Here is a 26742-nt window from a genome sequence, read left to right as displayed (position 1 = left end):
CCCAAGCACCGGAAGATTTAAGAAAATCTGGACTAAGGTGGCTGCCAGACAAACCATCTGTGTTTGGACTGCAGAAGCTGTGCTGTCACCGTCGTGTCTGCATGTCCATCTTAGCTTCAATATTTGAACACCATGTAAATAGAAAAGTAAACAGTGCATCCCTCCAACGTAAAATTAGCATTCATGGAGCCAGACTATATATTATTATAAATATTTAAAGACTTGGAAGAACCACATAAATATATTAATACAGTTAAAGTATGGTTCTTGGAAAGTGTGCTAATACTTCAGACATTTAATCTTATGAAGAGGGAAAAAGGAAACACATAGTGTTAAAAAAAATCATTGTCATAAAACCAATATGTATTTAAGATTTTTTGAGTTGATGTAATTTTTTCTTTGTTTGCTTTGGCTGATTTTTTAAGTGTGTGTGTTTAAATTGGTGTTTTATTTGTTCTGAAATCGGTGTCGTAGTTTTCTCTTCAAATGGACAATTACTGACACAATTTGGGAAACGTTTTTCCTCTGCTTGCCCTTAATTATCACAGTAACGTGTGTTTTACCTTTTTTTTCTATGTTAAAATGATGTGAAACATCTCAAAATAACTCAAGGGATTGAGAACCTATTTGCACATGATTTAAATTTCTCATTAAACTGTCTGAAAAAGGAATAACCAAAGAGTGTTAATATTAAGGGAATAACCAATATGTAAATATGGGAATAGTTGACGAACGAAGAGACAGCTAAATGTGCAATGATTTTTGAAGTGAACCTAAATTGACCTGGCCAACACATCAATGTACAAGCTCGGATAGGCTATTTCTGGTCGAGTGGAGCAATCGCTCTCTCTCTCTCTCTCTCTCTCTCTCTCTCTCTCTCTGTCGCTCTCTCTCTCTCTCTCTCTCTCTCTCTCTCTCTCTCACTCTCTCTCTCTCTCTCTCTCTCTCTCTCTCTCCATCCATCACCCTGTGGAAATGTATTATAAGGCTTTGCCCCCATCTACCGGCGAAATCGCGCGATAACTCTCGAGAAAGGACACCTAAGCTGTTTAACACATGGTCTAAGGAAAGGTCTGGAAGGAAAGAGAACTCAGTCACCCGTGACAGTCTGCTGAAGAGCCCGGTGAAGTTGCCCGCGCCTTCGTGTTTCAGGTGTTACCTGGCGATGGGTGGTGTCGTGAATTTTAAAAACTGCGGCTCTGTGCTGATAACGGGAGCCAGCCGTGGGCTCGGGCTGCAGATAGTCGACAGCCTGGCTAATGGAGGTTTTTCTCCCGGCAAGATAATAGCCACGACGAGACACCCAGCGAGCGCACAGGTAAACATTTCAGTACTGATTAGCTCCCCGTTGTTATAAAGGACAAACAATGTATGCACCTTTGAGGCTCAACTTTGTTTGACTTGCAGAAACTTCACGAACTGGCAGCGAATCATCCCAACGTCCATATAATCTCTTTAGGTAAGCCTGCGAAGTGTGTTTGTGAAGAAACTACAGGTGTAGTGAGGCCTAAGTAGGTAAATTGTCTCGTTTATGTGGGCCGTCCAGCAGAAGATCATCTGACTCTGTTACAAACAGTGAGACTACTTTTAAATATTTAGTTATTTCCTATGAGCTAATTGCAGACGGAGTAGGGAGAGTCATCCCTTTACCATCCGAGGGAAAAATGCAGCATACCACCGATATTGACATTAATTAATTGATTGGTTTAAATCAAAGGCTATGTAGAAATGAGTTAACCAATGGAAAAATAAGTGGGTATAGGCTGTACCTAGTCTGCACTACACAACTGGAAGAAGCAATATTACAACATATCATAAACATATATATATATATATATATATATATATATATATATATATATATAGTGTGTGTGTGTGTTTCACATTGACATTTAGAGGCTGTACAGTGCTGATTTGGCTCTCTCTTCTAGATGTATTGAACCAGGAGAGTATAGAGAAGTCTGTGGAAGAGGTTGGCCAACTCGTTCAAGAAGAGGGTCTGAACTGCCTGATCAACAATGCTGGGATTAATGTGGTGGCCGACTTTCATACCGTCACTGCAGAGAAGATGATAGAAAACTTTCATACCAATGCTGTGGCTCCTCTAATGATCACCAAGGTAATGTTCATGGTTAGATTGTATGCTTAACGCCGTGCATTAGTTACTTTGTGTCACAGGACCCCTTCATTTGCTGAATGCTTCAAACGTATAAAGGGATGACCTTGATGGAAAGAATTTTTAGCAGCATCAAAACAGAAGGCAGCTAGGATTATTTAAATAGTCTGGCTTGAGTTGGCCTTAGAGTACAGATCAAACTACAGAGATGCACCCTGTTGTGGCAGAACAATGGCAGCAGGGCGGCTGATAGCTGAGTCAGTTTGTATCAATTGAAGAACAATCCCTCGAACTACAAGGCCACTCAGCAGCCACATCATGTAGATTTGGGAAGAAGTAATGAAAGAATAACTCAGAGCAGAATACTGATGACCTTGTTCCCTACAAGACACGGGTTTGACACATACTGTTAATTCCTGCCTGTGTAAGAGGCTAGCCTGTGTTGAATTAAGTGGTGAGACTCGGCTGAATGTTCAGCAGCTGCTGCTTTTGAAGAACCTACTTTTTTTCTGTTAAAATGAGGGCAAATATCCTATTATATAGCTTGTTTCACGATTAAAAGAACGTATCGGTGCCTTCAGATATGTTAACATTACTAGAGAGGAGCTTGCTGTCGGTCACTTTCAAACTGTGTTTGGACTCATCCCTCAGACTGAATGTGTCTGTTGTGCAAGATCAAGCATGTCAGAATCGATCAGAAGTTTCTTAACCAGTCACGACCACTTGTTTTGAACAGGCTTCTGTCATATAGTTTTTTAATATTCATCTCTGTTGATTGACTTTATTATTGCAAATACTCTTTTCTTCTCAGCCTAATATGTCTGCAGCCTTTTATAGATTTTTATAATTAGGAAGTGAGTGGTCTAGTAGGATATTAAATATTATTTGGTTAGAAAACAAAGGCCCTCAAAAGCTGTGGTGGCAGAACATCTGCCGTCGTAGGTACCAGATGTGCTTGTGGTCAGATCTGCTCGGGGTCATGTGCCTGTCGGCCATCCGCAAACTGAACGGACTCTATGTTGTCCTCTATCTCCTCCTTTCTACTATATCAGAGTGTGCTGCTCCACTTGCTTCTTTAACATGTTATCTGTAAAAAAACAAGGCCAAACTCACACGCGTCACAAACACCAGCTGCCAGAATAATAGGTCTCCCTCCACCAAACCTCACAGAACTCAGTAGAACAAGACACCACACACACCCACTAAACCCTCACCTCACTTCCCTCAGGACAGAGGTATCGAGCAATGAGGTACAGAAAGGCTCACCTGGGGCGGAGCCTGATCCCTGCTGTTAATGCGGCCCCAAACAAAAGGCCTCGCTGAACAGGCCAAAGAGAGAACTTGTGATTGTTGTCTAACTCTGTTTGTGATGTACTGGTTTTGTCTGTGTTGACATTAACGGTGCTGTGAGAAAAAAAATTCCCCATGGGGACCATAAAGTCTAAAGCCTACCTGCTAGTCACATTACACACTATGATTGGCTGTACATTTGTATGACTATGTAGCACATTGTGATTGACTGAGTTTATGGCTCTGTAGGCTTCTTTGGATTATTGCTGAAAATAAGCTCTGTGCCCATAAAACCCCCAGAATGTCTACATTTTATTCGTCAAGATGAGCATCACAAATGAACACTACTTTCATTTTTTTTTAAGCCTGAACACAATTGGTGAAAGTAAGAAGCTAATGTTAGACTAAAAAGGAACTACATCACTGTCGACTGACCTTAACGTTAGCCACTTGTTAGCAACCTCCATAGTTTATCTTACGTAATGGTGCTTGTTCGCGAAAAACCTGCATCTGTTAACTCTCTGACGAGCAGCCAATCACACAAAGGTAACGCCAATCATATTGTGTAATGTCACTAGCAGACGAAGGACCCGAGCACATCTGCCCACCTGAGCATATCTGGTACCTACACATTTAATTTACACCAGTCAAACTGTGACAGCAGCAACAGTTCTGGCTCAGAACATAATGTGTTTGGCTTTTCTTCCTTCCCTCTCTTATAAACGTGATACGGACAGAACTGAAGGTGTATGTTCAGATTTTGCTACATACCTTTACTTTGAAATATAACCTCCCACCCTGAATATGTGTCTCTTGCAGACTGGCAAAACATAATTATAAATCTCTTGTGCTCCTCAACTGCAGAAGAAAAACAAAAAAGCAAGTTAACAGTTTGTAAGCAAACTCCAGCACAGAGATGAAAGATGGAACTGATCTGTGCCGTTTCTACCCCTGCAGGCCTTCCTGCCTCTATTGAAGAGAGCAGCATCAAGAGGAGGAGCAGGCAGTGCAGGGAGCATGAGCATCCAGAGGGCAGCAGTCATTAATGTGACTTCTCTGCTTGGCTCTGTGGAGCTGAACTGGGGAGAACGTGCAAACAACTTCAAATGGTATCCTTACAGGACGTCCAAGGTACTGTTTCCATGGGACATGTTCACATTCTTGATACCATTTAGGACTTTCAAAGCTGTTTATATGGTTGGGTATTGCATTTGTGCGTTACTAAATATGAAGGACAGTTTCTATATACACTGCTCAAAAAAATAAAGGGAACACCAAAATAACAAAATACCAAATCCTAGATCTGAATAAGTGAAGTGTTCTTATTAAATACCTACATAGCTGAATGTGCAGACAACAAAATCACACAAAAATAATCAATGGAAATCAAATTTTTTCACCAATGGAGGTCTAGATTTGGAGTAACACTCAAAATTAAAGTGTAAAAACACACAACAGGCAGATCCAACTTTTTTTTGTGGTCAGTTTTTTTTTTTTATCAGTTTTTTTTTTATCCCCCCCCCCACACACACACACACAGATGTACAAAAATGTACAGATCAATGCAAACATCAGTCAAAAAACATCCTGGATGAGCTGCAGTACCTGAACCACTTGGGTCGGTTGTAGACTCCGTCTCATGCTACCACGAGAGTGAAAGCACTGCTAGCATTCAAAAGTGACCAAAACATCAGCCAGAATGCATCAGAACTGAGAAGTGGTCTGTGATCACCACCCGGAGCACCACTCCTTTATTGGGGGTGTCTTGCTAATTGCCTATAATTTCCACCTGTTGTCGATTCCATTTGCACAACAGCATGTGAAATTGATTGTTAATCAGTGTTGCTTCCTAAGTGGACAGTTTGATTTCACAAAAGTGTGACTGACTTGGAATTACATTGTTATTTCAGTGTTCCCTTAATTTTTTTGAGCTGTGTGTGTGTGTGTGTGTGTGTGTGTGTGTGTGTGTGTGTGTGTGTGTGTGTGTGTGTGTGTGTGTGTGTGTGTGTGTGTGTGTGTGTGTGTGTGTGTGTGTGTGTATATATATATTAAAAGATTTTCAACTTGAGTTTTTTTCTTCTCCTCGCTCTCAGAGTGCACTGAACATGGTGAGTCGCTGCATGGCAGTGGACTTGGAGCCTGATGGGATCCTCTGTATGGCCATACATCCTGGCTGGGTCCGCACTGATATGGGGGGCTCTGAGGTAAATCTGAACTATGTCACACTGTTTTTGGAATGCTTTGAAAGATATATAAATCAAGTGTGATTTAATGTCCTGAAATAGCAGTTGTTCTGACATGTTAGAATTAAGACTTGGCACATTTAGGTCCTGTAAGTTATATGGGTTTTTCATATTATTAGAAATGTGTTTATCCTTCTCTTTTAAGGCTCCACTGAGTCCAGAGGAAAGCGTCTCATCTATCCTGTCTGTGATTGGTGGACTGACTGAAAAGGACCATGGGTCATTTCTGAATTTTACAGGAGAGGTGTTGCCGTGGTAACCCTGATTATGACAGTAGGGTAAATAAGAGCACTTCTAACTGATGGTATGATCAGCTTTAGCTTTTCAAAGATCAATGCATTACTGACAGATTGCACAGTGTTTACTTTGAATCTTCCTCCACATTTAAATAATGAGTGCATCGTCCACGTAGGCTCTGTTTCCACCTAGCAGTTCGGTTCGTCTCGGTACGGCACGCATTTTGTGCCGTTTCCCTCGACTCAAGCTGGGTAAGATTCCCAAATTACCAACCGTCCTTCTTTTTGGGGACCCTTCTGTTGGGATGTCAAGTATATCACAGCCTTCTCTGAAAAAACAACTTGATTGTGTTTTGTTAAAGGAGTCACATGCCAGTTACAAATACATGAACTGCTGGATGTCTTCCATCCACAGTTTTGTTTGTATCGCGTATTTCTCCTTTGTTGCATTTATTAGCTGGTTAGCGATTAGCTGCTATCATGTCACGCTATTACGTAGTTGACGCGGCTATTGGCATCCGATTTACACGCGGCCTACCAAATAGGCACAATTGACTGTGAAAACGCAAAGAGGACCAGGCTTTACTGAACCAAAACTGTACTGATCCATACCGGACCGCTTGGTGGAAACAGGGCTATATATACAACTTTAGTATAGAAGGCCAGGAGCATTTTTTTTCTTTAGTGGGGATGACCTTAAATTATGCATCATCACTGCCAAGGGGCATGATATTCTGTGTAGTGGGGTTTGACTTTCTGCTACATATTGTACACAGAGTACACTGGGAGACCAGTGTGGCCCTCAATACTTCCAACAAGTTACAATAACTAAGCTAAGCTGTGTCCAAGCTTTATTCAGACTGATCAGAGTCGTGATATAACTCATTTATTTATTTATTATTTATCTTTTTATTTAAAGAGAGAATTGATGACAAAAGTGATTTTGTTGAAAATGTTTTCATCTGAGAAGTTGTCTGAGCTATTCATCTTTAAAATATTTTTAAATGCCCTTAAAGCTGCATACAACTGCAGCTTTAACAATTGTTTCTAAAAATGCTCCCTAAAGTATTGTTCAGTACTGCTCTCATAAGATAGTCCTTAATTGTTTAAAGGTTTCTTGAGTCTAAACTTTAGCCTAACTATTTTAGTGTTAACCCTAACACTAAAATTAAGATTTCATATCATTTTATTGATTACAGTTTATTTGTGGTCTTTTGGAAAGGACATGCCGTATGTTTTGAAAAGGTGGACAGAATAAAATGTGTGCATTAGGTAGAGACGATGAAAGATGAATCGTTAAGTTCAGGAAGATGATCAAAGTTCCTGGTAGAAAATATTATCCCGTTGGGTAACACTTTAAACAAATTAAAGTCATGATATTCACCATTAACTAGTTTCTTATTAGTAGCATAGTGGCAGCTTATTAGTCCTTTTATAAAGAGTGTATTAGTACCTTACTATACATGATCATTGTCTATAACTAATGGACATTTAATTAAAGGCAGGGTTGTTAAGTTTATTTATTTTATTTTTTAAAGATTTTGGTAAAAGAAAATTCCTTTTGTTCTGACAGTTATCAATAATTCATGTGCTCTGAACAAGAAACAAGAAAATCTGTATGTTTGTTGTACACTCGTAAAAAAACTTCGACCAGTGTCTGCACTTGGTAAACGTTTTATGAACCAACCTTGTCTCTCTGTTCTTTCCACAACCTTCTCGACCCCATGAATGATCGAGCTTAGACTCAAAACATGAAATCCACTTCTGGGCCAATGACGCTTGTGCATTAAAGTGAGGGACGTGGCTTTTAAGGGAGCACAGAGGGGAAGGGGAGGGGGAGGGGGAAGATGGAGCACTGACAGAATGCTACTTTTAAAATCATGCTAGTTTTCAAAAATGACCAGCCCTGCCTTTTAAAGCGTTCCCACAATCCCCTCTTAGCTACTGCTTATTGATAGTAACTCAGGAAGTTACTGGTTGCTCTCTCTATACCGGTTAGTCAGTAGATCTTGTGGTTTAGATTTCTATGCACACATGAGGACGTAAAGTGAATTATCTGCAGATGTACTACTACCACACAGAGTATTATCATCTGTACACCATGTTCATATTGCAGTAGTATTTGTTCCTCAGGTCCAGCGTCTGTTAAAACAATTTAAAGATGTGTAGCTTTTTTTGTGAGATTGCTGATGTTTGAAGAATTAAATGCTGTGTAATAAAAGTACAATTATAGACTAAAAGGCTTTTGCTCTGATCCTACTTTTGTCTTGAAACTTAAAACTAACACGAGAATAATAAGAGAATCTTCTTGTAGCCGTAGTAGCTATTTAAGCTCCTACCACCTAAAGACAAAAACATAAGGTAAGGAAATTGCAAGAATGAGGAAGAAATGTTTTTCTTCCTCATTCTTGCATTGACAAGTTTTGGTTACATAACAACTTAAGTCTTCCAGCAGGTAACCCGTTGCTGAAGACCCATTTTACCTTCAAGCCGTTAGACCTGCAAATACTTCATGACTTATGACTGTTAAACTTGTGCAATGAAATGATCCTGTTTCGTTTGTAAGAGAGCTGCATGTGTGTTATCATGGTCAGTTTACACTAGCTGTAGCTACAGCTGGTTTGCATACAGTTAGATAAGAAAGTAGATCTGCCATTGAACAGAGTAGAGCTTAGAGAATTAACATACAACATGCAAAGACATCGACAGCGTTTCAAACACCGACTTAGTAAAAGTTCCCTGACTAAAACATTTGGTTGGCAGGCCTATGCGAGACATCTTGAGGAGGAACACAGCTGTTTATCATGCCAGGTAAAGCTCCCTGAAGTGTCATCTCAACTTCATAAAACCAGTTTGCCAACAATGGTCATATGCTGGGTGTGTGTAGAGAGAGGGAGTGTGTGAAGAGTGCTAAAAAGGAGGGGGAGGTTGTGAATGATAAGATGCTGCTTTTGAATTTTTCTTGCTCACCAACTTTTTTTTCTGCGACTTCACAGGAGGTCAATGTGGATTTGTAGCACAAGGACATTCATGAAGAAAAGGTGGATCTTTAAAAAGGTAAATGTTACTGTCTGTCCTCTATGTTTTTATGAATTTCTTAAACTGGAAGCAGCAACAGATTCTGCACTGTCGTGAAAAGGGCATTTGCCATCACCAATAATCTGTAGTTTCGGTTTTTGAGCCAATGTGTGAAACATTAAATGCTGTTGCTGAAAAGATGCAATGTGTTGCGTTCAATCTGTCATTTTGATACTATTTAAAGAAAACTTGTAGGGGTTTTCTTTCTTCTAAAAACTGGCTCGTTGTTTTGCATGGGGTGTTTGCCATTTCACTATGCAGCCTCTTATAGTCCATAATGATGTCTTTCTGACCATGCACAACTCTGCTAGTTTTCTTCCCTAAAATAAATAACCTGCCCAGTGAATTGTTCTGCCTAAAGAACGTATTGACTTAAACATCTGTGCATATTGTGTGCTGTTCAGTGCAGGTCTGTTACCTTTTAAAGGATGTCAGCATGTTTGAGCTTTTTGACCAGCCTTTTTTCTTCTTTAATTTAGGAATTTAGCAGAATAAACAAATATTCTAAAGAAGTTCAGTTCAAGTGGACTGGCTTTTTAAACACATTATCTCAAAACTGAAGCAGTGCTTGTCCTTTATTTTGGCACACCCTGTGGACAAAGCTCTAGGCTATCTTTTTGCTGTTTTTCCCCTTTGTACATATACGGTATGAATAGATATTTTTCCGACGTGTAGTGTTTTACGTTTGCTTGTTTTAACTGCAGAGCCAATTTTGGAGCAAATATTAAAATTGTAAAAATAATTAGTTTTTCCACAAATGTCCAAAACCACAGATGCTTTCTCTTGAATGTTCATGATCGGCACATTTTTTTATCATTTTATCGTGACACTCAACAGTTTTCTCCTTAAAATGAGGATTTTGGACCATTTAATCAGTGTCACTAAGTTTACGGTGAACAATGTAGGGACCAGAAAAACTTAGCATGGAACTGGTAACAGAACCAGCACAAGGTCACGCCACTGGAATATCTACAACGGAGGTCCTGGATTCAAATAACTGACGAGCCCCCAAATCATGTTAGGATGACTCCAGTCCAGGGGACCAAAGTCACAACATAATAAGTGAGCCCCACCCTTCTCGCTCCCAAGAAAGCCTGCAGCCCAGCAAAGCAAAGCCCTTAAAAACAAACAAAAGGTGACTACCAAAACCCCTCGTCTTTTTTAACACAGAAATACACTGAACCAAAACATCTTTCCTTGTCTTCTACAGTAAAATCGTAAAAAATGAAGTAGTGAGCAAATAAAGCACTTCTCCTTCCTAATTATAGCTGTACAAATGTTGATAGTTTAAATTTACAAATGTAACAACTATATTTTTCTATTTTTACACAAGTAAGCAGTCTTCCAAAATCACCATCGACAACAAGATCTGGCCTACAAAATGTTCCAATGTCAGGCTGACTCGGTCGGCAGTTGTCGGAGAAGGAGAGAGCTGGCTGCAGCAGCGGAGTTTTTGAAAGCTGTGATGCTGTCGTTTGACCAATCCGGTCCCAGCAATTCTCTTTACTCCCTCCCTCCATACAGCAACAGCATCTCCATTACCTCAGGGCTGCACATTTCATGCTAGACAGTTATATATGATCCAGGGTCATGACAAAGAATTTGTGGAGCTTTTTTTTAAATGTCAGTATTGTCCAGATTGCTGATTGTCTCAACCAGTTTTTGTATCATTAAAGCAATAGCTCCTTAATGCTCCCTTCCTTTTTAACTTTAATCTGTTGTCCTAATAGAATCTCAGGTCAGTAAGCTGGAGAGTGTGATGATTCTGAGTCTACATAGATCTCTCACTATTGCTTTTCCTCTGTTGTGCTTTGAGTGAGAAATCAACAGAGCAGCTTGTCGTCAAGAATAAACAAAATTTGTATATTTGCTGATGTCACACCTGATGATTATTTGGGTTTACGGTTTTAGCAAAACGAATGCTGCGTGATGATCACAGTACTGTATGGCTGTCAGAGATCACCCTTCACTGTTGCTGCTGACACACATTTCTATTCTACTGTATTTATTGGTAATGTCCTATAACTGAAGGGTCCATTAATGCGGCCTAAAGGTCAATAATCAATAATCTACCATGAAGTGTTCTCACTGTGTTGTTCAGGAATGTAGAGGCTACATGTAGGTTAAACATCATGGTGATGCAAATAGACTATCCAGCACCAGCACCTGTTAGACTGCCATCCACGGCTGGAGACCTGACGATGCCCTTCTCAGACATGTTCAAGTACTGCATCTTGGGCATCTCAGTTACTCTTCTTCTGCTGGCACTAATGATCTTGGCATGGCAGACCTTCAGATGCTGCACACAGAGTCACTCCACACACGCGCAGCAAGATACCTGTGAGTAAAGACTAGATTACAATCCCAAACAGTGCAGCCAATATTGATACTGCTGTGTGTCTAAGACAATCATTATCCCCAAATACGTTAATGTGTGATTTTTTTTTTCTGAAGTGAACAATGATCTGCAGTCCTTGGAGGAAAAGCCAGGAACATCAGGAAACTACTCTGGAGCTCCAAGTACTAGGGTAAGAGGGGTGTTCTCCCGAGGCAAGACATGACAACAGATGACTAGAAATTGTAATATTTGTATCAAAGCTACATACATTTCGGCAGTCGTGTAAGCACGTGCAAAGAGATCATAGCAGTCTCATGTATAAACGCTACACACTGTGCAGCAGTCACAGGATATAAATATCACATATCATACTGGCGCAAGGTGAATTCTCCAGATAATATCTTTTAATAGGGGGCTGGCAGAAGAAAAAGTAGTGGAGGGGGGAAATCAGCTGTTCACATATATACATGCCTCTGCACCTTCAAAAGGTAGGCGTTTTCTGCAAGTGTGAAAGCTCTAATATTGAGCATTTGTAGGCAGTCGGCACAGAGCCGCCGTAGTGACATCATACGGCTTCCGCTAAGAACTTTTCTATCAATTAATTTATTTCAAAGATTAATTTCTAGGATTTTTAATGCCTTTAGTAGATGGGCAAGAATGATGTGGTTAAAGAGCAACAGGTTTGATATGATCCCAGGCTGTGTTTTTTAACTGCCTCTGTACATGGGGTGTTCAAACAAGCATGCCCAAAAACGCCCCAAGAAGACGCATTTAGCTGACCAATAAAATGCCAAAGATCCCTGAGGTTGGCATAGTCCACACCATAACATATTTCTGCACTGGTTTAAAGCAGACATTCATGGCTGTGGAACTTCAGTGACTCTTGTGTCAGTGTTTATTATGCGGAGTTCTTCCTGTACTTGTTACACACAGCAATGCAGCAGCTGCATTTATCAACAGAGCTGCCATACTAGACATTTTAAACCTTTTTGTGCTGTCAAATGATTAAGAGGAAACTTGAGACTTAAATACAAATCACCAGAAAAACATCACAAATAAACCGGGTTTGATAAATTGGTATGATGTGTATTTTTATTTAATAGTTTCACCCATGTTCCATATTTTTACATCTAGGAAGAGGGGATTATGATCTATACTGCAGCCAAAAAAAACAAAACTATCAAGCATGGATACCAGGATCACTTTTTAATTAGTCTATTATTTGAAGTACTGTAAATAAAAAGGGCTTCCAAAAGTTACCATGTAAAAACACAATAAAAGTTATGAGTTGATATAGCCAAAGAAAGGCACAAACAGAAAACAATCCAAAGTGCTTGTTCTAAAGTTATACCCAAGCATGGATATGTGAGTCTCTAAAATAAAATAAATAAAATATGTGTGAGGACTCGTTTTGTGCACACAGTAAATAAAAGGTGAGGTGTTGATCTAAAGGTGTTTTGTTTTGTAAAACATGTAAGCTGTGTTTGGATAGTTCAGTGTGTGCTTCCTATCATGTGACCAGTTTCAGTCATGTTAATGTTTGCAACACTATAAAAAATTTAAAATAAATCATGGCTATCTCTGCATAATGATCATCAATCATAGTGAAGTCAGAAACCTGGTCATAGTTTCGTTCAGGGCACCACTTTTTCACATGGTTCCAAAACAGATACAACCCATAGACAGTATGAAACATGGATCTGCTGTTTACACCTTCTGATCTGATTTAGGTGACTTTGAAAATAATGATCTAACTTTTAGTCTAGTAACAGCCAGAGAGGTGGAGCTGAGACGGACCCAAACCTCCTGGCAAACAATCCAGGACACGCCCACTTGCAGTCATATCAGTCATACCTCTATATTGCATATTTAGTGATGCAGCAGTAAAATACAAGAAGAACATAAATATGAGTACTCATAAAATGTGAATATATATATATATATATATATATATATATATATATATATATATATATATAGGAATAAAGATAAAGGTACTATGTATTTACAACTATTATAAGCAAGAATTAAGTAAACACCAATTAAAATCTCATTTGAACACTAAAAACTGTACTGGACATTGAGATATATTAAGTGGCAAGTTGAATTTAAAGTGACCGAAGATAAAGTGACAGTCCAGGGTATGTCAGTGTTCACGATGAAGACTGATGGCATATGTAAATTGAGTGAGTAAGGGTATGAGCTCATCAGTACAACCAGTGTATCTACACTACCAATAGTCAAAGTTTCAAAAGTATTTACAATCACAATGACTTTACAGTTGGCATCAGAATTCTAACAGTTTGTTGCATTTGATTCCATGTGATTTCAGACGCCGTTAAAGCCAGGTAGTTTCACAAATTTTGCACATTTTTGAACAACTTTGTTAGTGTGTGTTGAATACAACGCTTAACACGCCGTCAGGAGCTCTCTGTACTTCTGACCTCTCTAATCACGCCTTTTAGGCAGATGATCTGTGATGACGTATATGTGCAGGTGGAGCCTACATAAATACAACTGTCATCACAGTCATCCCTCAGTTCTTACGCTCTTCACCTCGCTAAGAGCACCTCTACCGAGTAGAGCTGACAAGCTGCTGCTAGTTAGCTCTGTCTCTGCTTTGGCTACCGCCAGCCTGAAATTAGCTCAACTGCCCCTCTTGGTGTTTGTGGCTGCTGCTGCTGCTGCTGCTACCCACGGAGCGCTAAGTGGCCCTCTCCTCTGTCGGCTCAAAAACCGTTGCGGTTCATGGGGTTTTTCCTCCCGCCTGAACCGACAACGGTCAGAAACAGCCTGCCCATGTTACCGGAGTTTGTCTCGGAGTTAACATCGACATGGCACAAACCATTGTCTACCCGCGTCACAGTACCCGGCTATGGACAGTATCTGGATTTAGATGGAGTTGAAAAGGCAGGTTTAGTTAACCCTCCGCCTATGGAGCCTTCTCTGGCGGCTTATCTGGCCCCCTCTCACAACCACAACGGCCCCACAACTCTCCCGTCCATCCCCCTGCCAAGGCTCTCCCTCGGCAGGGGGATGGCGTCTACCGTGGTGGCGCAGAGACACCTGTGGCTGACTCTATCTGATGTTCCAGAGAGAGACCGGGCTGTTTATTTAGACGAGCGGTTATCTACTGATGAATTGTTTGGACAATCGCTCAACGCCATCCACGCACGGTTTGAGTTGAGGAAGAAGCAGACAGAAGCCCTGCGTAATATTATTCCGAGGCGCGACTCAAAGCTGAAGCCACCTGCAGGTGCCCGCACCTCTGGGGATGGATCCGCTGGCTCACCCATGGCCCAGCACACTTCTGTATGCGTTTCCCCCAGTGGAAATGATACTGCCTGTGTTGGAGAGGGTGCGTCATCAGGGTTTGTCTCTGATTCTGGTGGCCCCTCGGTGGCCAGCGAAATCATGGTACGCCGAGATAATCAATCTGCTGGCAGCGGAACCGAGGCAGCTTCCTTTACGCAGAGACCTCCTCTCGCAAGCAGGCGGGGAAGTGATTCATCCACGTCCGGAATTATGGCGGCTGCATGCCTACCTGTTGATAGGTCGAACTTAATAGCTCAGGGTCTGCCCTCAAGTGAGGTGGCAACAATCCAGAGTGCGAGGGCATCTTCCACTCGAGGCCTTTATGCTTATAAATGGCTGGCATTCGAGCAATGGTGTCAGGACCGAAAAGTACTCCCATTTCAGTGTTCAGTTGTGGAAGAATTGCTTGATAAAAGTTTATCTTTTGCAAAATCGACAGAATAAGTAACAAAAACTATTATCAAGGTTTCAAGGTTTATGCAAAGTCACTTGTAAAATGCCGTTTTCTGTGCAAAATTGTGGATTTAGCACATACTAATTTTTCCCCCGAGGTGCTAATGTTGGTTAGTCACTGAAAATTTGTAGGGTTAACGTCAAGTGCTGGCACATGCACTTTGCCTGTTTTTTGAAGGTTTTTCTGTTATTTAAAATTTAAGAAACGTTTATTTTTATGCACTTAAAGCCTGCAAGTGTAATTTTGGAGTCTAGGTGTACCTGTTATACACTTTAGAGAAACACAAATGTTGTTACTGAATGTAAACTATTGTAAACATGGTTTATTTTTCATTTAGTGATTCTTGAAAAATTATTATGTCTTTCTAGTAGCTATATAGAGCACAGTTTAAGCTATTGTCTGACCTGCTTCTAGGTCAGGTTTTTTATGGAGTTCTGGATTGGATTCCCGAATATACTTCAGGTCTGGATGGCGAGCCGTAGCCCGAACCACACTAACTGGTATTGGTAACCCGATTGGTTACAGTTTCGAACAAACAATGAGAGACAAACCGAACATTGAAAGACAAAACAAACTTTGAAGGAGTTAAACGAACATTGAAAAGCTTAAAAAAACATTGAAAGGACTTTACCATTTTTGAGGGTATTTTTATTTTATTTTTCAAAATGCGCCTGTGTTCCCTTTGTACATAATTCTACTAAACAAATTTGCAGAGTAAATTTATTTATTTTTCCTGCAACCTCTTGTGTGTCTCCTTTGATCTTGCACCCCCGAGGCTCGTCTGAATCTTGAATCTATCTGATCAGGCCCTGTTATCCCTTCAGTCTATCCTCCACTACATATGGTTACAGACAGCACCACAAGTGCTACACTTTGTTTTTCCAATAATGGAGGTTACTGCTTGGTACAGGCTTGTTAATCACCATGAACACATCTTGTACTTAATACTGGATTTATGTATTGTTGCTTGTAAAACATGAAGTTCCATTGCTAGGTGTTCCTTTTACGCTGTTGAGATTAATCATCTGTAAAAAAGCTCCAAATTGGCTACATTGTCCATAAACCTAAATATTAATGTGCATACTTCTTTAATGAAATACGTGTTGACAACATTTTTGAAAGTCAAGCAATAGCTGTAGGTGCTGCAGCTTTTAATGAAGAACCCACTGATCAAAATGCTGTGTATGTCTTCATGCTCTCCAGGTGGGGGAAGTAAACAAAGAGGTCTATAGGCTAAGTCGCTGTCTGTCTCAGACATCGTCTGCCTCAGAATCCATCCAGAGAGAGGAAGATGTGGGAGAGCAAGTTAACATTAAAAAGGTAGGAGACATTGGTGTGCATTCTGGGGGCTCTTTTACTGAACCCATACAAATATGTGAGACTTATTTTGTTCTCTTGGTGTAGTAGCTAGGTGTTGTTCTTTGTATATAAATTGTAAACTTTCATGTCTTAGTACACAATTTAATAATAATAATAGTACATTTTATTTAAAAAAAAAACAAGGACACCTTACATGCAGGGTTTTAAAAAACCCAATAAAACAACCCAATAACATTTTCACAGGGTGCCGTATAGCATAGCTGTGACATTGTGCATCACATGTACTGTATGTAGGCTATCGTTCTCAGCGTTTGAGTCGCACCACAGCCCTTTACTGCATGTCTTTCCCCAACTCTCTACTCCTAATGTTCCCTGTCTTACTTTTTGCTTTCCTATTTAGTGAAGGCAAAATGTGACCCCTCTGAAAATGCACAGAATAAACAATTTCTATGAACCACATGTGCTATAATCTGGTGCCTTTGGCAGCAACTGACAATGTTTCAATGCTTCTGATGTCACCAGTTATTTATGCAATTATCTTGTGATTATGAGAAAAGATCTCATAATTACTAGATCTTATCTCATTTTTTGTAATTGTGATGTCTTTTTTTTCTTCTTTTTTTTGCTGAATGTGATGCACATTCTACCTTCACAGTAACTTTTTTTACAGATTGATTGATTGATATTTTTTACTTTATTACTTTATTGGTCCCGAGGGAAATTCAAGGCATCCAGTAGCAGGACACAAGACATTAGTTACAATAAACAGTAAACTATAAACAACCACTGTCCCCCCTCCCTCAGTATATAATAAACCTGAAACAAGATTTAGGAGGCCCTCTACATGACTAAGAGTAAACAAAATACAAATTAAACCTGTGCAAAAAAAGCACCAGTCCATGATAGGAGCTATTTATATGAGGTTGTCCTAAGGCATTTTTGTGATGTTAGCTATTAGTATGCTAACATGCAAGCAAAGTAAAAGGTTATTAACCCTATACATAAAGGTGAACACTGGATCATTAATCAGGGCTACAATAATTTGGAATTTGTCTAGATTTTCTGACCAGAAATTGGTTCACATTGAGGAGATTTTTCGTGGTGTTTTTTCCTTTGCCAATCAGATCTTTTTAAAACAAGCTGAGGTTTATGGATTTGTCTTTAGTTTTGCCATAAACAAAATATGTATTCAAATGACAGTTTTGAATAGATTATGATGTTAGAGAAAAGGGGATCACCTTTTTCAAGATAATCGTTGCATAGACACAGATTATTTAAAAACAGAATCACACTAACTACCTATTAATGGTGAAGCGACATGACTGAAAATAAGAGAAATTGATAAAATGATTGTGCAAATGTAAGTTTCAGATTGCGGTTACAGACATCTTTATTTCCCAAGAGGGAGATCTGTTTTACGACCCACATAAGAGTTTGTTTTACAAAGAGACTAACAGATAAACCGTCCAAAACCCCACCGTTGCTGTATTGAGTTCAGTATTCATCAATGTGAGGCATTCCTAAACTGACTTTTGTTTGTTTCTGCTTGCACCTGTTCTTTGTTGAGATCGTACAGTACATTTTGCATAAAGCTATAACAGGAGCATTAATTGGTCCTTGTTTGTTTTTCTTTCCTAAATACCCTCTTATGCTAGGTCGATGGAACGCTTCATTTCTCCATCTTTTATGACCAGCTGCAGTCCTGTCTGGTGGTCACTATCTTGCAGGTGGATGGGCTTATAGAGCACAGTCAGAAGGGCAGCCTCCATCCATTTGTTAAGATAAGTCTGATGTGGTCAGGTTCACATGGAGTGGCATTGGAAAGCTGTATGAATGAGGAGGTAAAAATGTCCTTATTGGTAATCTTTATCTCATTATGCAATTGCTATGATTAAATTAATTGTAATGTACAACATTTTACAAGAGAAAATATTCAGCTTTTTCATTATTTCCTTTCTTGCCTATTTCCTTCATTGACCATCCTAGGGCCAAGGGCTGACACCTGTGATGTGGACAGTGCTGCAGGAGTGGCATACTCGCATTGTGAAAGGCAGCTGTAATCCTATATTTGGAGACCAGTTCAGCTGTGTTTTACAAGAAGAGAAGGAGCTTAACAACATCAACCTCAGGATGGAGGTCCTTCAGTACTCTCAATCACTCTCAGTATATTTAAAACTGTATGATCTAACATCAATGAATGACATGTCTGTTTATCACTCAGGTGAGGGACTTTGACAGATTCTCCAGACACGCAGTCTTAGGAGAGGTGAGGGTTCCTCTTGGGCAGCTCAACATCTCCTACCCTCTGGAGTTACAAGAGGATCTACAGGTACCCCAGAAGGTACATAAGAGTCTCACACATAGTCAACTCACAGAATAGTAATCGAGAGTATGTTAACAACACCGTAGAACTGAAAAGATCACTTAATAAAATGATCATAATGTAGTTTTTTCCTGTGAAGCGATGTTCTTTTTGTAGCCAGTATTCTTTTATATTGTACGAAAACAATAAGCTACATGAAAGCGGTGGCCTAGCCTTGCTGCTTTCAAACCTGGATCCAATACTAATCATCGAATATAAACATGGATGTAGTCTCTGACATCACCCATTGTTTTTCTGAAAAGGAAATTTTTTAGTCCAACTGTATGTACATCAAAATCGCATTAGTCATGAACATAGTCTTGTTGAAATACGGGATTTAAACTTCACCAACCCCTTTTGCTCCCTCGAACAGAAATTGCACAAGTAATACCTGCCATGTTCTCACCCCGAAATCAGAACAGAAATGTTTACCCCTCATACAGTGTGTACCAATATAAACATGAGCTTGTGATACAAAATTATTTTTTATCGAGGCATAACTATAGGCATAATATACATTGTAACATGATCACTTAAATGGAACTTCTTAAGCCTTAAAGATGCGCTATGTAGATTCTGTCTCCAGGTGGCTCTCAATCAATGATACAATAACAAAAGATGATGTAGAGGCTAGCGAGGAATCATGGGAGTTCTCGCTGCTACTTAATGCTGAATTGCCTTATACTTGACTTAAAACTGTATTCTTTATAAGGGCCAGAAGGGGACAGCTTCAGTGGTTGCAATAGAAGTCTGACTACAGAAACAGATGAGAAAATAACCCATCAGTACTTACAGGTTAATTTGTTAAGTCATGCATATTCATCCTCTCATATAGTCACTTCTCATTTAAAAGACAACTACAATTATATAAAATATAAATATATTCTCGAATGTAAAGTGCTCTGCGAATAAAACGTTTATTATTATTGTAAGACGGCAGAACTTAGAAAAAACGTACTTAAATAAATACCACTGGTTGCCATCATGGTTAATACACCCCACTCCTTATTTACAGTTTATTTTTTCATTTTTTTATTTAACCAGGTGATTAACCCATTGAGATCAAGATCTCTTTCACACTCTTGACGTGTGCAGCAGCACACGTCATGATAAATAGTACATGATTAAAACAGTTTACAGACAATAAGTTAAGAAAAAAATAAAATTGCGATGAACAGATCAGTTTACAGTTTGTGATGTAAATTAATATTGACCTGATAATGACTTCTCAATTTCAGGATCTTGTAGGAGAGGTGCTTCTGTCTTTAAAGTTCCTTCCAACTTCTCTGAGACTGGAGGTTGGACTCCTAAAAGTCAGAACAGTCCTGCAAGAAAAATGCTCAGATACAGGTACTGAATAAAAAATACACTTTCATCATATTGCAATACATTTACAAAAGCTATGCACACATCTTTTATGTGCATTACATGTAATAAAGAGTTATTTCTCTTCTGTATTTTCAGCTTTGTATGCAAGGATCAGTGTACAGTGCAACCACTGCAAGTTAAGATACCAAAAAACCTCCGCCATGGCCTACTGCCTGGTGACCATTTTTAACGAGGTCCTCATGTTCTCTCTGCCAGAGTTTCCTCTTGAGCAATGCAAAATTTTAGTTTCTGTGTATGAAACTCGCCTGACAAGGAAATCCCCCAAACATCTAATTGGACAGTTGATAGTGGAAAAAGATACAAGATCAGAAGATGAGCACTGGAGCTTAATGATGGCCTCTGTTCGCCAGCCAATAGCAAAGTGGCATGGCCTGCTGATTTGAATTCCTGGTTGCTTGTATATCAGGCGGCAGAGGATCAGCGCTTGCTTACCGGACTACAGACCACCTGGCTCTTTCCTTCCTGATGTTACTGATTTCTTAACTGAATTTCTTTCAGTAGCCTACCTAATGCTTTTAATTTCATTCAGCATGTCTCCAGGTGCTGGGCGTACCTTGGACTTCGTTTTTTCACATGGCCTAATTATTGAAAATATCCTTCTTGAGGAATGTCCTGCCAGTGACCACAAATGTGTCTTAGTTTAAGTTTTCTGCATTTTGGACCAGCAACCCCACAAACGTCACAGGCTCATTATTAATCAGAACATAGCTAAAAAAAAGATTCTCTGCTTCAGTTGACCCTGATGTTCTAGTCTGATGGAGACTTTGGTCTGGTCATTTGATGAGCAGTGCTCCTACTTATTGGTCAGTGTGGCTTCTTTTAAAACTAGTCTTACTTCATTTTACAAATTAGCACCCTGGATTGATGAATTCAAGGTTCAAGGTTGTTTATTTGACAATAAACAACCTTGAACCTTGAACCTTGAATGATTTAATTTGTAGTTTTAGGCGGAAATGTGGACAATCTGAACACTTTTGGAAAACTATCAAATTAGAGGTCCATTGAATGCATCTTATAGAGCTTTAATTTACATGATATGATTCTAGGACTACCTTTTTTTTTAATCTCATTTCATCTAACAGAAGAAATCCAAAGATTTCCTTTTGAAACCAACTCTAACATCTCTCCTACTGCTTCAAAACAGCCTGTTTCTTCAAACTCTGGCTGTGATAACTCGCTGAAATCTTTCATAGACAAGCTTACATTGCAAACATTGCTTTATCAGCCAACCATGAGTTCTTTCCTGTTTCATGCGCCATTATCCTACAATTTTCTGCACAAAACGAAACCCTCATCTGGTCCCCTTGATATCCTTCCCTCATCTTTGTTTTTAAACGTTTTTGATTCTATTAGCCCTATTTTTAGCATAATAAATCAAAAACAATAACCTAGACCCCACCATCCCCATGAACTCAAGGCCCATATCTAAGCTGCCTTATGTATCCAAACTTTTGAAAAAAGTGGTAGCCAAGTAACTTAATGATGTCTTGGAGAAATACAACCTGCACAATCCTTATCAATCTGATTTCCATAGAATGTACTCGACTGAAACAGATCTACTCAAAGTCATGACAACATGATGGCTGCAGATGATGGGAACTCACTGCTGATGTTACCTGACCTGAGCTCGGCTTTGACCACAGTATTCTTTTAAGTAAGCTCAATTATGTTGTGGGAATCTCTGGTAGTGCTCTGGCTCACGTCCTATCACACAAACAGGAGTTTCTCTGTCTCTGTGGGCCAATTCATGACACAGTGCCCCTATCATGTGGTGTACCACAAGGTTCTCTCCTAAGTCACATGCTGTTTCTGTTGTATATGCTGCCCCTTAGCCAGATCATTGGCTGTTTTAGTGGGTTTCCATATATTTTTTTATGCAGATGATGTACAATTGCACTGCTTATTTTATCTAACCAACTGATACATACCAACTGTACATTTTAAACAAGTGCCTGGATGTCATCAAGACCTGGATGTCTGAAAACTGCCTTCAATCAAATGCAAATAAGACTGAAACTCTTATTGCACCTGATTATGCCATCAAAAACATTATCAGCTTGTGGTCACGCCAGCTTGTGTGCTAGGCACAACCTCCTTAATTTGGGTGTAATTTCTGATCAGTTTTTTATAAAAGACAATAAATGGTTCCCTTAAAGTGATTGGTTGTTAAAGTGCATAGGGCAAGAGAAAACATCAATGATAAGAATCATAGTAGAAATTTTTTTATGGAGAGGTTATAAATGTATGCTAAATCTCTTATACTTTATTGACTCAGAGTCTTGGGATTTGTTTTCTTGAACTGGAATAGAAACAAACGCACCTCCAATGTGGAGTTTTAAGTTTTGAGATGAAGGAAGTTTTGCAAATACAGTGGCTTACAAAAGTATTCATACTCCTTGAACATTTCTAAACTTTTTGGGGTATGTCTCTACCAGCTTTGTATATCTAGAGAAAAAAAACAGCTCAAGCGCAGTCAGATTTAATGGAGATGCAGTTTTCAGATCTTGCCACAGATTCTAAATTGGATTTAGATCTGGACTTTGACTGGGCCAACACATGAATGTTTTGTTTTAAACCATTCCATTTTATCTCTGGCTGTATGTTTAGGGTCATTGTCCCACTTGAAGATGAAACTCCGCCCCAGTCTCAAGTCTTATGCAGACAAGCAGCTGGAGTAGCTGGTTGGCTCTGTCCATCTTCCCATCAACTTTGACCAGCTTCCTGGTCGGCTGCATAAAAACACCACTTCCATGCTATGCCTGCAGAGGGAGGCACAGATTGAATGCAGGGAAAAACATTTCCCTTAACACAAACGTACACAATAGCAGTGAGAGTGGGAGAGAAGACGGTGTGTGCAGGGTGTGTATGAGTTCGCATCATGTGTTCATGTGTGTGTGTGCCTGGCTTCCCCGGTCTCACCCAGGTCCGAATCATCTCAGTCACGATATTCGGCGAAAACAATGCATGTTGCTGCGGAGACTATCTCGGGGGTCTCTCAGAGTTAGCTGATAACATTGCGAAAACACAGTCCCATTCAGTGGAGATGTCCTTGGCCTGGGTCTGTGTGTGTCGGTAGCGTTAGGAGCATGTCTGCGTCCTTTTCCATCTGTGGAGTAGAAATTTCGTCTGGGGGGTGAATTTTAAATCCAAACAAACTTATTTTTAGGGAGAGGGGACACAGTAATGACAGTCCCCCCTAAAGTTTTTAAAGTCTGTCTCTCAACAAATTCAACTCGTCTTGCATTGTAGTGAGCTTTCCCCTGATACATTCCATCCTTCGGCCCAGCTCGTCCAGCGCCACAGTCTGTGCTCCAACAGCTTTGCCCATCTCAATCTTCATGACCGGCACCCTCGGTGCTCCCGCCAGAGCTGCCGTCTTCCCAATGTTTTGGTACACCAGGGCTATACCAAGGCCAATCAGCAGAAGACCAGTGAACGTGAGGCCAAATATGTACACATCCTCAACATCTTTCAACGATAGCACACCCAGGCACATGACTTTCTATGTATTCCATGGATCCATCACGTACCCGGTCGTTCCATCCGGGCAGGTGGACTCCCCTGGTCCAGGGATCTTGTAGAAAATGCAACACTTAATCGACTCAATGTAATTCCAAGTCAATCACACTTCTGTGAAATCAAACTGTCTACTTAGGAAGCAACACTGATTGACAATCAATTACACATGCTGTTGTGCAAATTGAATAGACAACAGGGGAAATTATAGGCAATTAGCAAGACACCCCCAATAAAGGAGTGGTTCTGCAGGTGGTGACCCCAGACCACTTCTGAGTTCCGATGCTTTCTGGCTGATGTTGTGGTCACTTTTGAATGGTAGCGGGAGACGTGGAGGAGGCCGTAGGAGGGCAACAACTCAGCAGCAGGACCGCTACCTCCGCCTTTGTGCAAGGAGGAACAGGAGGAGCACTGCCATAGCCCTGCAAAATGACCTCCAACAGGCCACAAAAGTGCATGTCTGCTCAAACGATCAGAAACGGTTCCCTGAGGGTGTTATGAGGGCCCGACGTCCACAGGTGGGGGTTGTGCTTACAGCCCAAAACCGTGCAAGACATTTGGCATTTGCCAGAGAACAGAGATTTGCAAATTCGCCACTGGCGCCCTGTGCTCTTCACAGCAGGTTCACTGTGACAGAGTCTGGAGACGCTGTGGACAACGTTCTCCTGCCTGCAACATCCTCCAGAATGACCGGTTTGGCTGTGGGTCAGTAATGGTGTGAGATGGCATTTCTTTGGGGGGCCGCACAGCCCTCAATGGGCTCGCTAGAGGTAGCCTGACTGCCATTAGTTACTGAGATGAGATCCTTAGACCCCTTGTGAGACCATATGCTGGTGCGATTGGCCCTGGGTTCCTCCTAATGCAAGACAATGCTAGACCTCATGTTGTTGGAGTGTGTCAGCAATTCCTGCAAGATGAAGGCATTGATACTATGGACTGGCCTGTCCGTTCCTTAAACCTGAATCCAATTGAACACATCTGGGACATCATGTCTCGCTCCATCTACCAATGCCAAAATGCACCATATACTGTCCAGGAGTTGGTGGGTGGTTTAGTTCAGGTCTGGGAGGAGATCCCTCAGGAAACCATCAGCCACCTCATCAGGAGCATTCCCAGGCGTTGTAGGGAGGTCATACAGGCACGTGGAGGCCACTCACACTACTGAGCCTCATTTTGACTTTTTTTTAAGGACATTACATCAAAGTTGGATCTGCTTGTAGTGTTTTTCCACTTTAATTTTGAGTGTTACCCCAAATCTAGACCTCCATTGTTTAATAACAATTTCCATTGATCATTTTTTGATTTTGTTGTCAGCACATTTAGCTATGTAAAGAACAAAGTATTTAATAAGAAAACTTCACTCGTTAAGGTCTGTCTATCAATCTATATATATATATATATATATATATATATATATATTTTATTTTATTTTTTTTTTATTTTTTTTTACCAATTTCTGGCAGGAAAAGCCCTGCAGCCATGCTGAGGCGATCGTCTTGGAGGTATTGTAATATGTTTTCTTTGGAGTTAGATTTTAAACTGCCATCACCTTTGTTAACACGGTCTGGTTTGGTGTCAGGGACACCAGACCAGATGATATCATTGAAGTCTATGGCTAGAACCCTCAAATGAAAAGAGCGCCACTGAGATAAACCCAACCTGACTAAGGTGATCATCCTTCAACCCTTATAACACAGTAATTGAATTTGATATACACAGAACATACTGCAATCAATGAAAAGTACAATCATGGGACATCGTGGCTGTATGCATGTGCATCAAGACTACACTTTAAGTATGTTGAAACCACATCAGAACCGACACTAGAGGGAGGCAGAGGGCTGTCTTAGCCAGGATTCAGACTCAATATAGACCACAGTCTATGCCCCAGAAAAAGAATACATAAAAATAAGACATTGAAATTGTTGACTTATAGTACCTGGTATAGTAAGACACTAAATATGGTATAGTTTACGTGATTTGGTGTTTTTAAATAAGAAAAACTACTATCATGGTGGAGCAGTAGCAGTGCTACATGTACTGAGGCTATAGTCCTTGTGCGGGCGGCTCCTTTCCCGCATGTCTATCCCCACTCTCTCTCCCTAGTTTCTGACCCTATCCACTGTCCTCCCTCTATCATAATGGCTAAAAATGCCCAAAGATAAAACATAAATAAATCTTTATCATAAAGAAAACTATCATGCATATGTTTAAAAAGAGAGCCTGCTTGCTGCGGTCAGACAACTTTGGTAACAAGGCTCACAACCGGCTTGCCGGGCGCACACCTTTCCAATCCCATGGAAGACGCAAAGCATACAGTTTGTGCAGCTGCTTAAAAGAAAAGCAAAGGCCATCAAGACCACGAACGAGAAAACAGTAACACTTGAAGTGCTCGACGCATGCCCCTGTGATATTTTTCCCAACATGAACAATCTCCTGCGGGCCCTCCTCACATTGCCCTTGAGGACATGTACGGTGGAGAGACTCTTTTCAGCTGTGGATTGGATATAAACATCTTAACAGACTAAACTCTTTGCCCCTGTTTTCAATTGAGAGGGAATTGACTGATTCACTGGAATTTCAAGACATTCTTGCTGTTTTCAGCAGAAACCCCCACTATTTCCTGCTGTAACAGATCAGATTTCATGTTGTGTTAGTTAAGATAAACAGGGTAAAGGTGTGTTTTAGACAGCAGTACGCTAATGTGTGTCATGCTCGTAAAGCACTTATTTTAGCACAGCAGGTCCTGGACTATGGGGTGTCGATCCATTCTGAATTCATGCGCACAAATGTCAAAAATAAAACCACCCACATTGGCATTTAACTTAACTCACAGGCACATAAACTAAATCTGTCTCAGGTTTTAAGACTAACACCTGTTTCAACACCAGCACCATTTTGCAAGCCATGTAAATATTTTTACATATAGGCCTATTACCATGTGCGGTGATAAGGAGGGATAGTCTACTTTTAATTTTTGACAACTGGACACAGGCGACTGTGTTTGAGAGTAGTCTCAATCATGAGAAATTAAAAATACTGCTCATAAGAGTAAACATTTTCTTGCTAAGGTATTCTTTCATAC

At 40.3% G+C, this 26742-nt stretch overlaps 2 protein-coding genes across 2 annotated transcripts; both read left to right on the top strand.

The window, feature by feature from the left end:
* The first annotated feature begins 992 nt into the window (after positions 1-992).
* On the top strand, positions 993-8123 carry LOC306825224 (C-signal). Its single transcript, XM_079345827.1, has 6 exons — positions 993-1318; positions 1408-1459; positions 1932-2119; positions 4364-4537; positions 5500-5610; positions 5795-8123. The coding sequence occupies exons 1-6, from the start codon at positions 1166-1168 to the stop codon at positions 5906-5908; spliced, it is 792 nt and encodes a 263-aa protein (XP_079201953.1). The 5' UTR covers positions 993-1165; the 3' UTR covers positions 5909-8123.
* Positions 8124-8222: 99 nt separating this feature from the next.
* Positions 8223-20600, top strand: syt19 (synaptotagmin XIX). The gene is made up of 9 exons (XM_079345824.1): positions 8223-8942; positions 11065-11303; positions 11418-11491; positions 16274-16390; positions 18046-18231; positions 18377-18526; positions 18612-18731; positions 19991-20102; positions 20217-20600. The coding sequence occupies exons 2-9, from the start codon at positions 11096-11098 to the stop codon at positions 20522-20524; spliced, it is 1275 nt and encodes a 424-aa protein (XP_079201950.1). The 5' UTR covers positions 8223-8942; positions 11065-11095; the 3' UTR covers positions 20525-20600.
* Positions 20601-26742: the final 6142 nt, after the last annotated feature.

The sequence above is a fragment of the Symphodus melops genome (genome assembly GCF_947650265.1).
Source record: "Symphodus melops genome assembly, chromosome: 6".
Taxonomy (NCBI): domain Eukaryota; kingdom Metazoa; phylum Chordata; class Actinopteri; order Labriformes; family Labridae; genus Symphodus; species Symphodus melops.
Note: the sequence above shows the minus strand (reverse complement) of the source record. Positions and strands in the feature narration are given on the sequence as shown.

Coding starts and splice junctions, on each gene's coding strand:
- LOC306825224 (XM_079345827.1), top strand. CDS start 1,166: ATGGGTGGTGTCGTGAATTTTAAAAACTGCGGCTCTGTGCTGATAACG. Junction 1,319..1,407: donor GACACCCAGCGAGCGCACAG/GTAAACATTTCA, acceptor TTTGACTTGCAG/AAACTTCACGAACTGGCAGC. Junction 5,611..5,794: donor CTGATATGGGGGGCTCTGAG/GTAAATCTGAAC, acceptor TTCTCTTTTAAG/GCTCCACTGAGTCCAGAGGA.
- syt19 (XM_079345824.1), top strand. CDS start 11,096: ATGGTGATGCAAATAGACTATCCAGCACCAGCACCTGTTAGACTGCCA. Junction 18,732..19,990: donor ATCTACAGGTACCCCAGAAG/GTACATAAGAGT, acceptor TCTCAATTTCAG/GATCTTGTAGGAGAGGTGCT. Junction 20,103..20,216: donor AGAAAAATGCTCAGATACAG/GTACTGAATAAA, acceptor CTGTATTTTCAG/CTTTGTATGCAAGGATCAGT.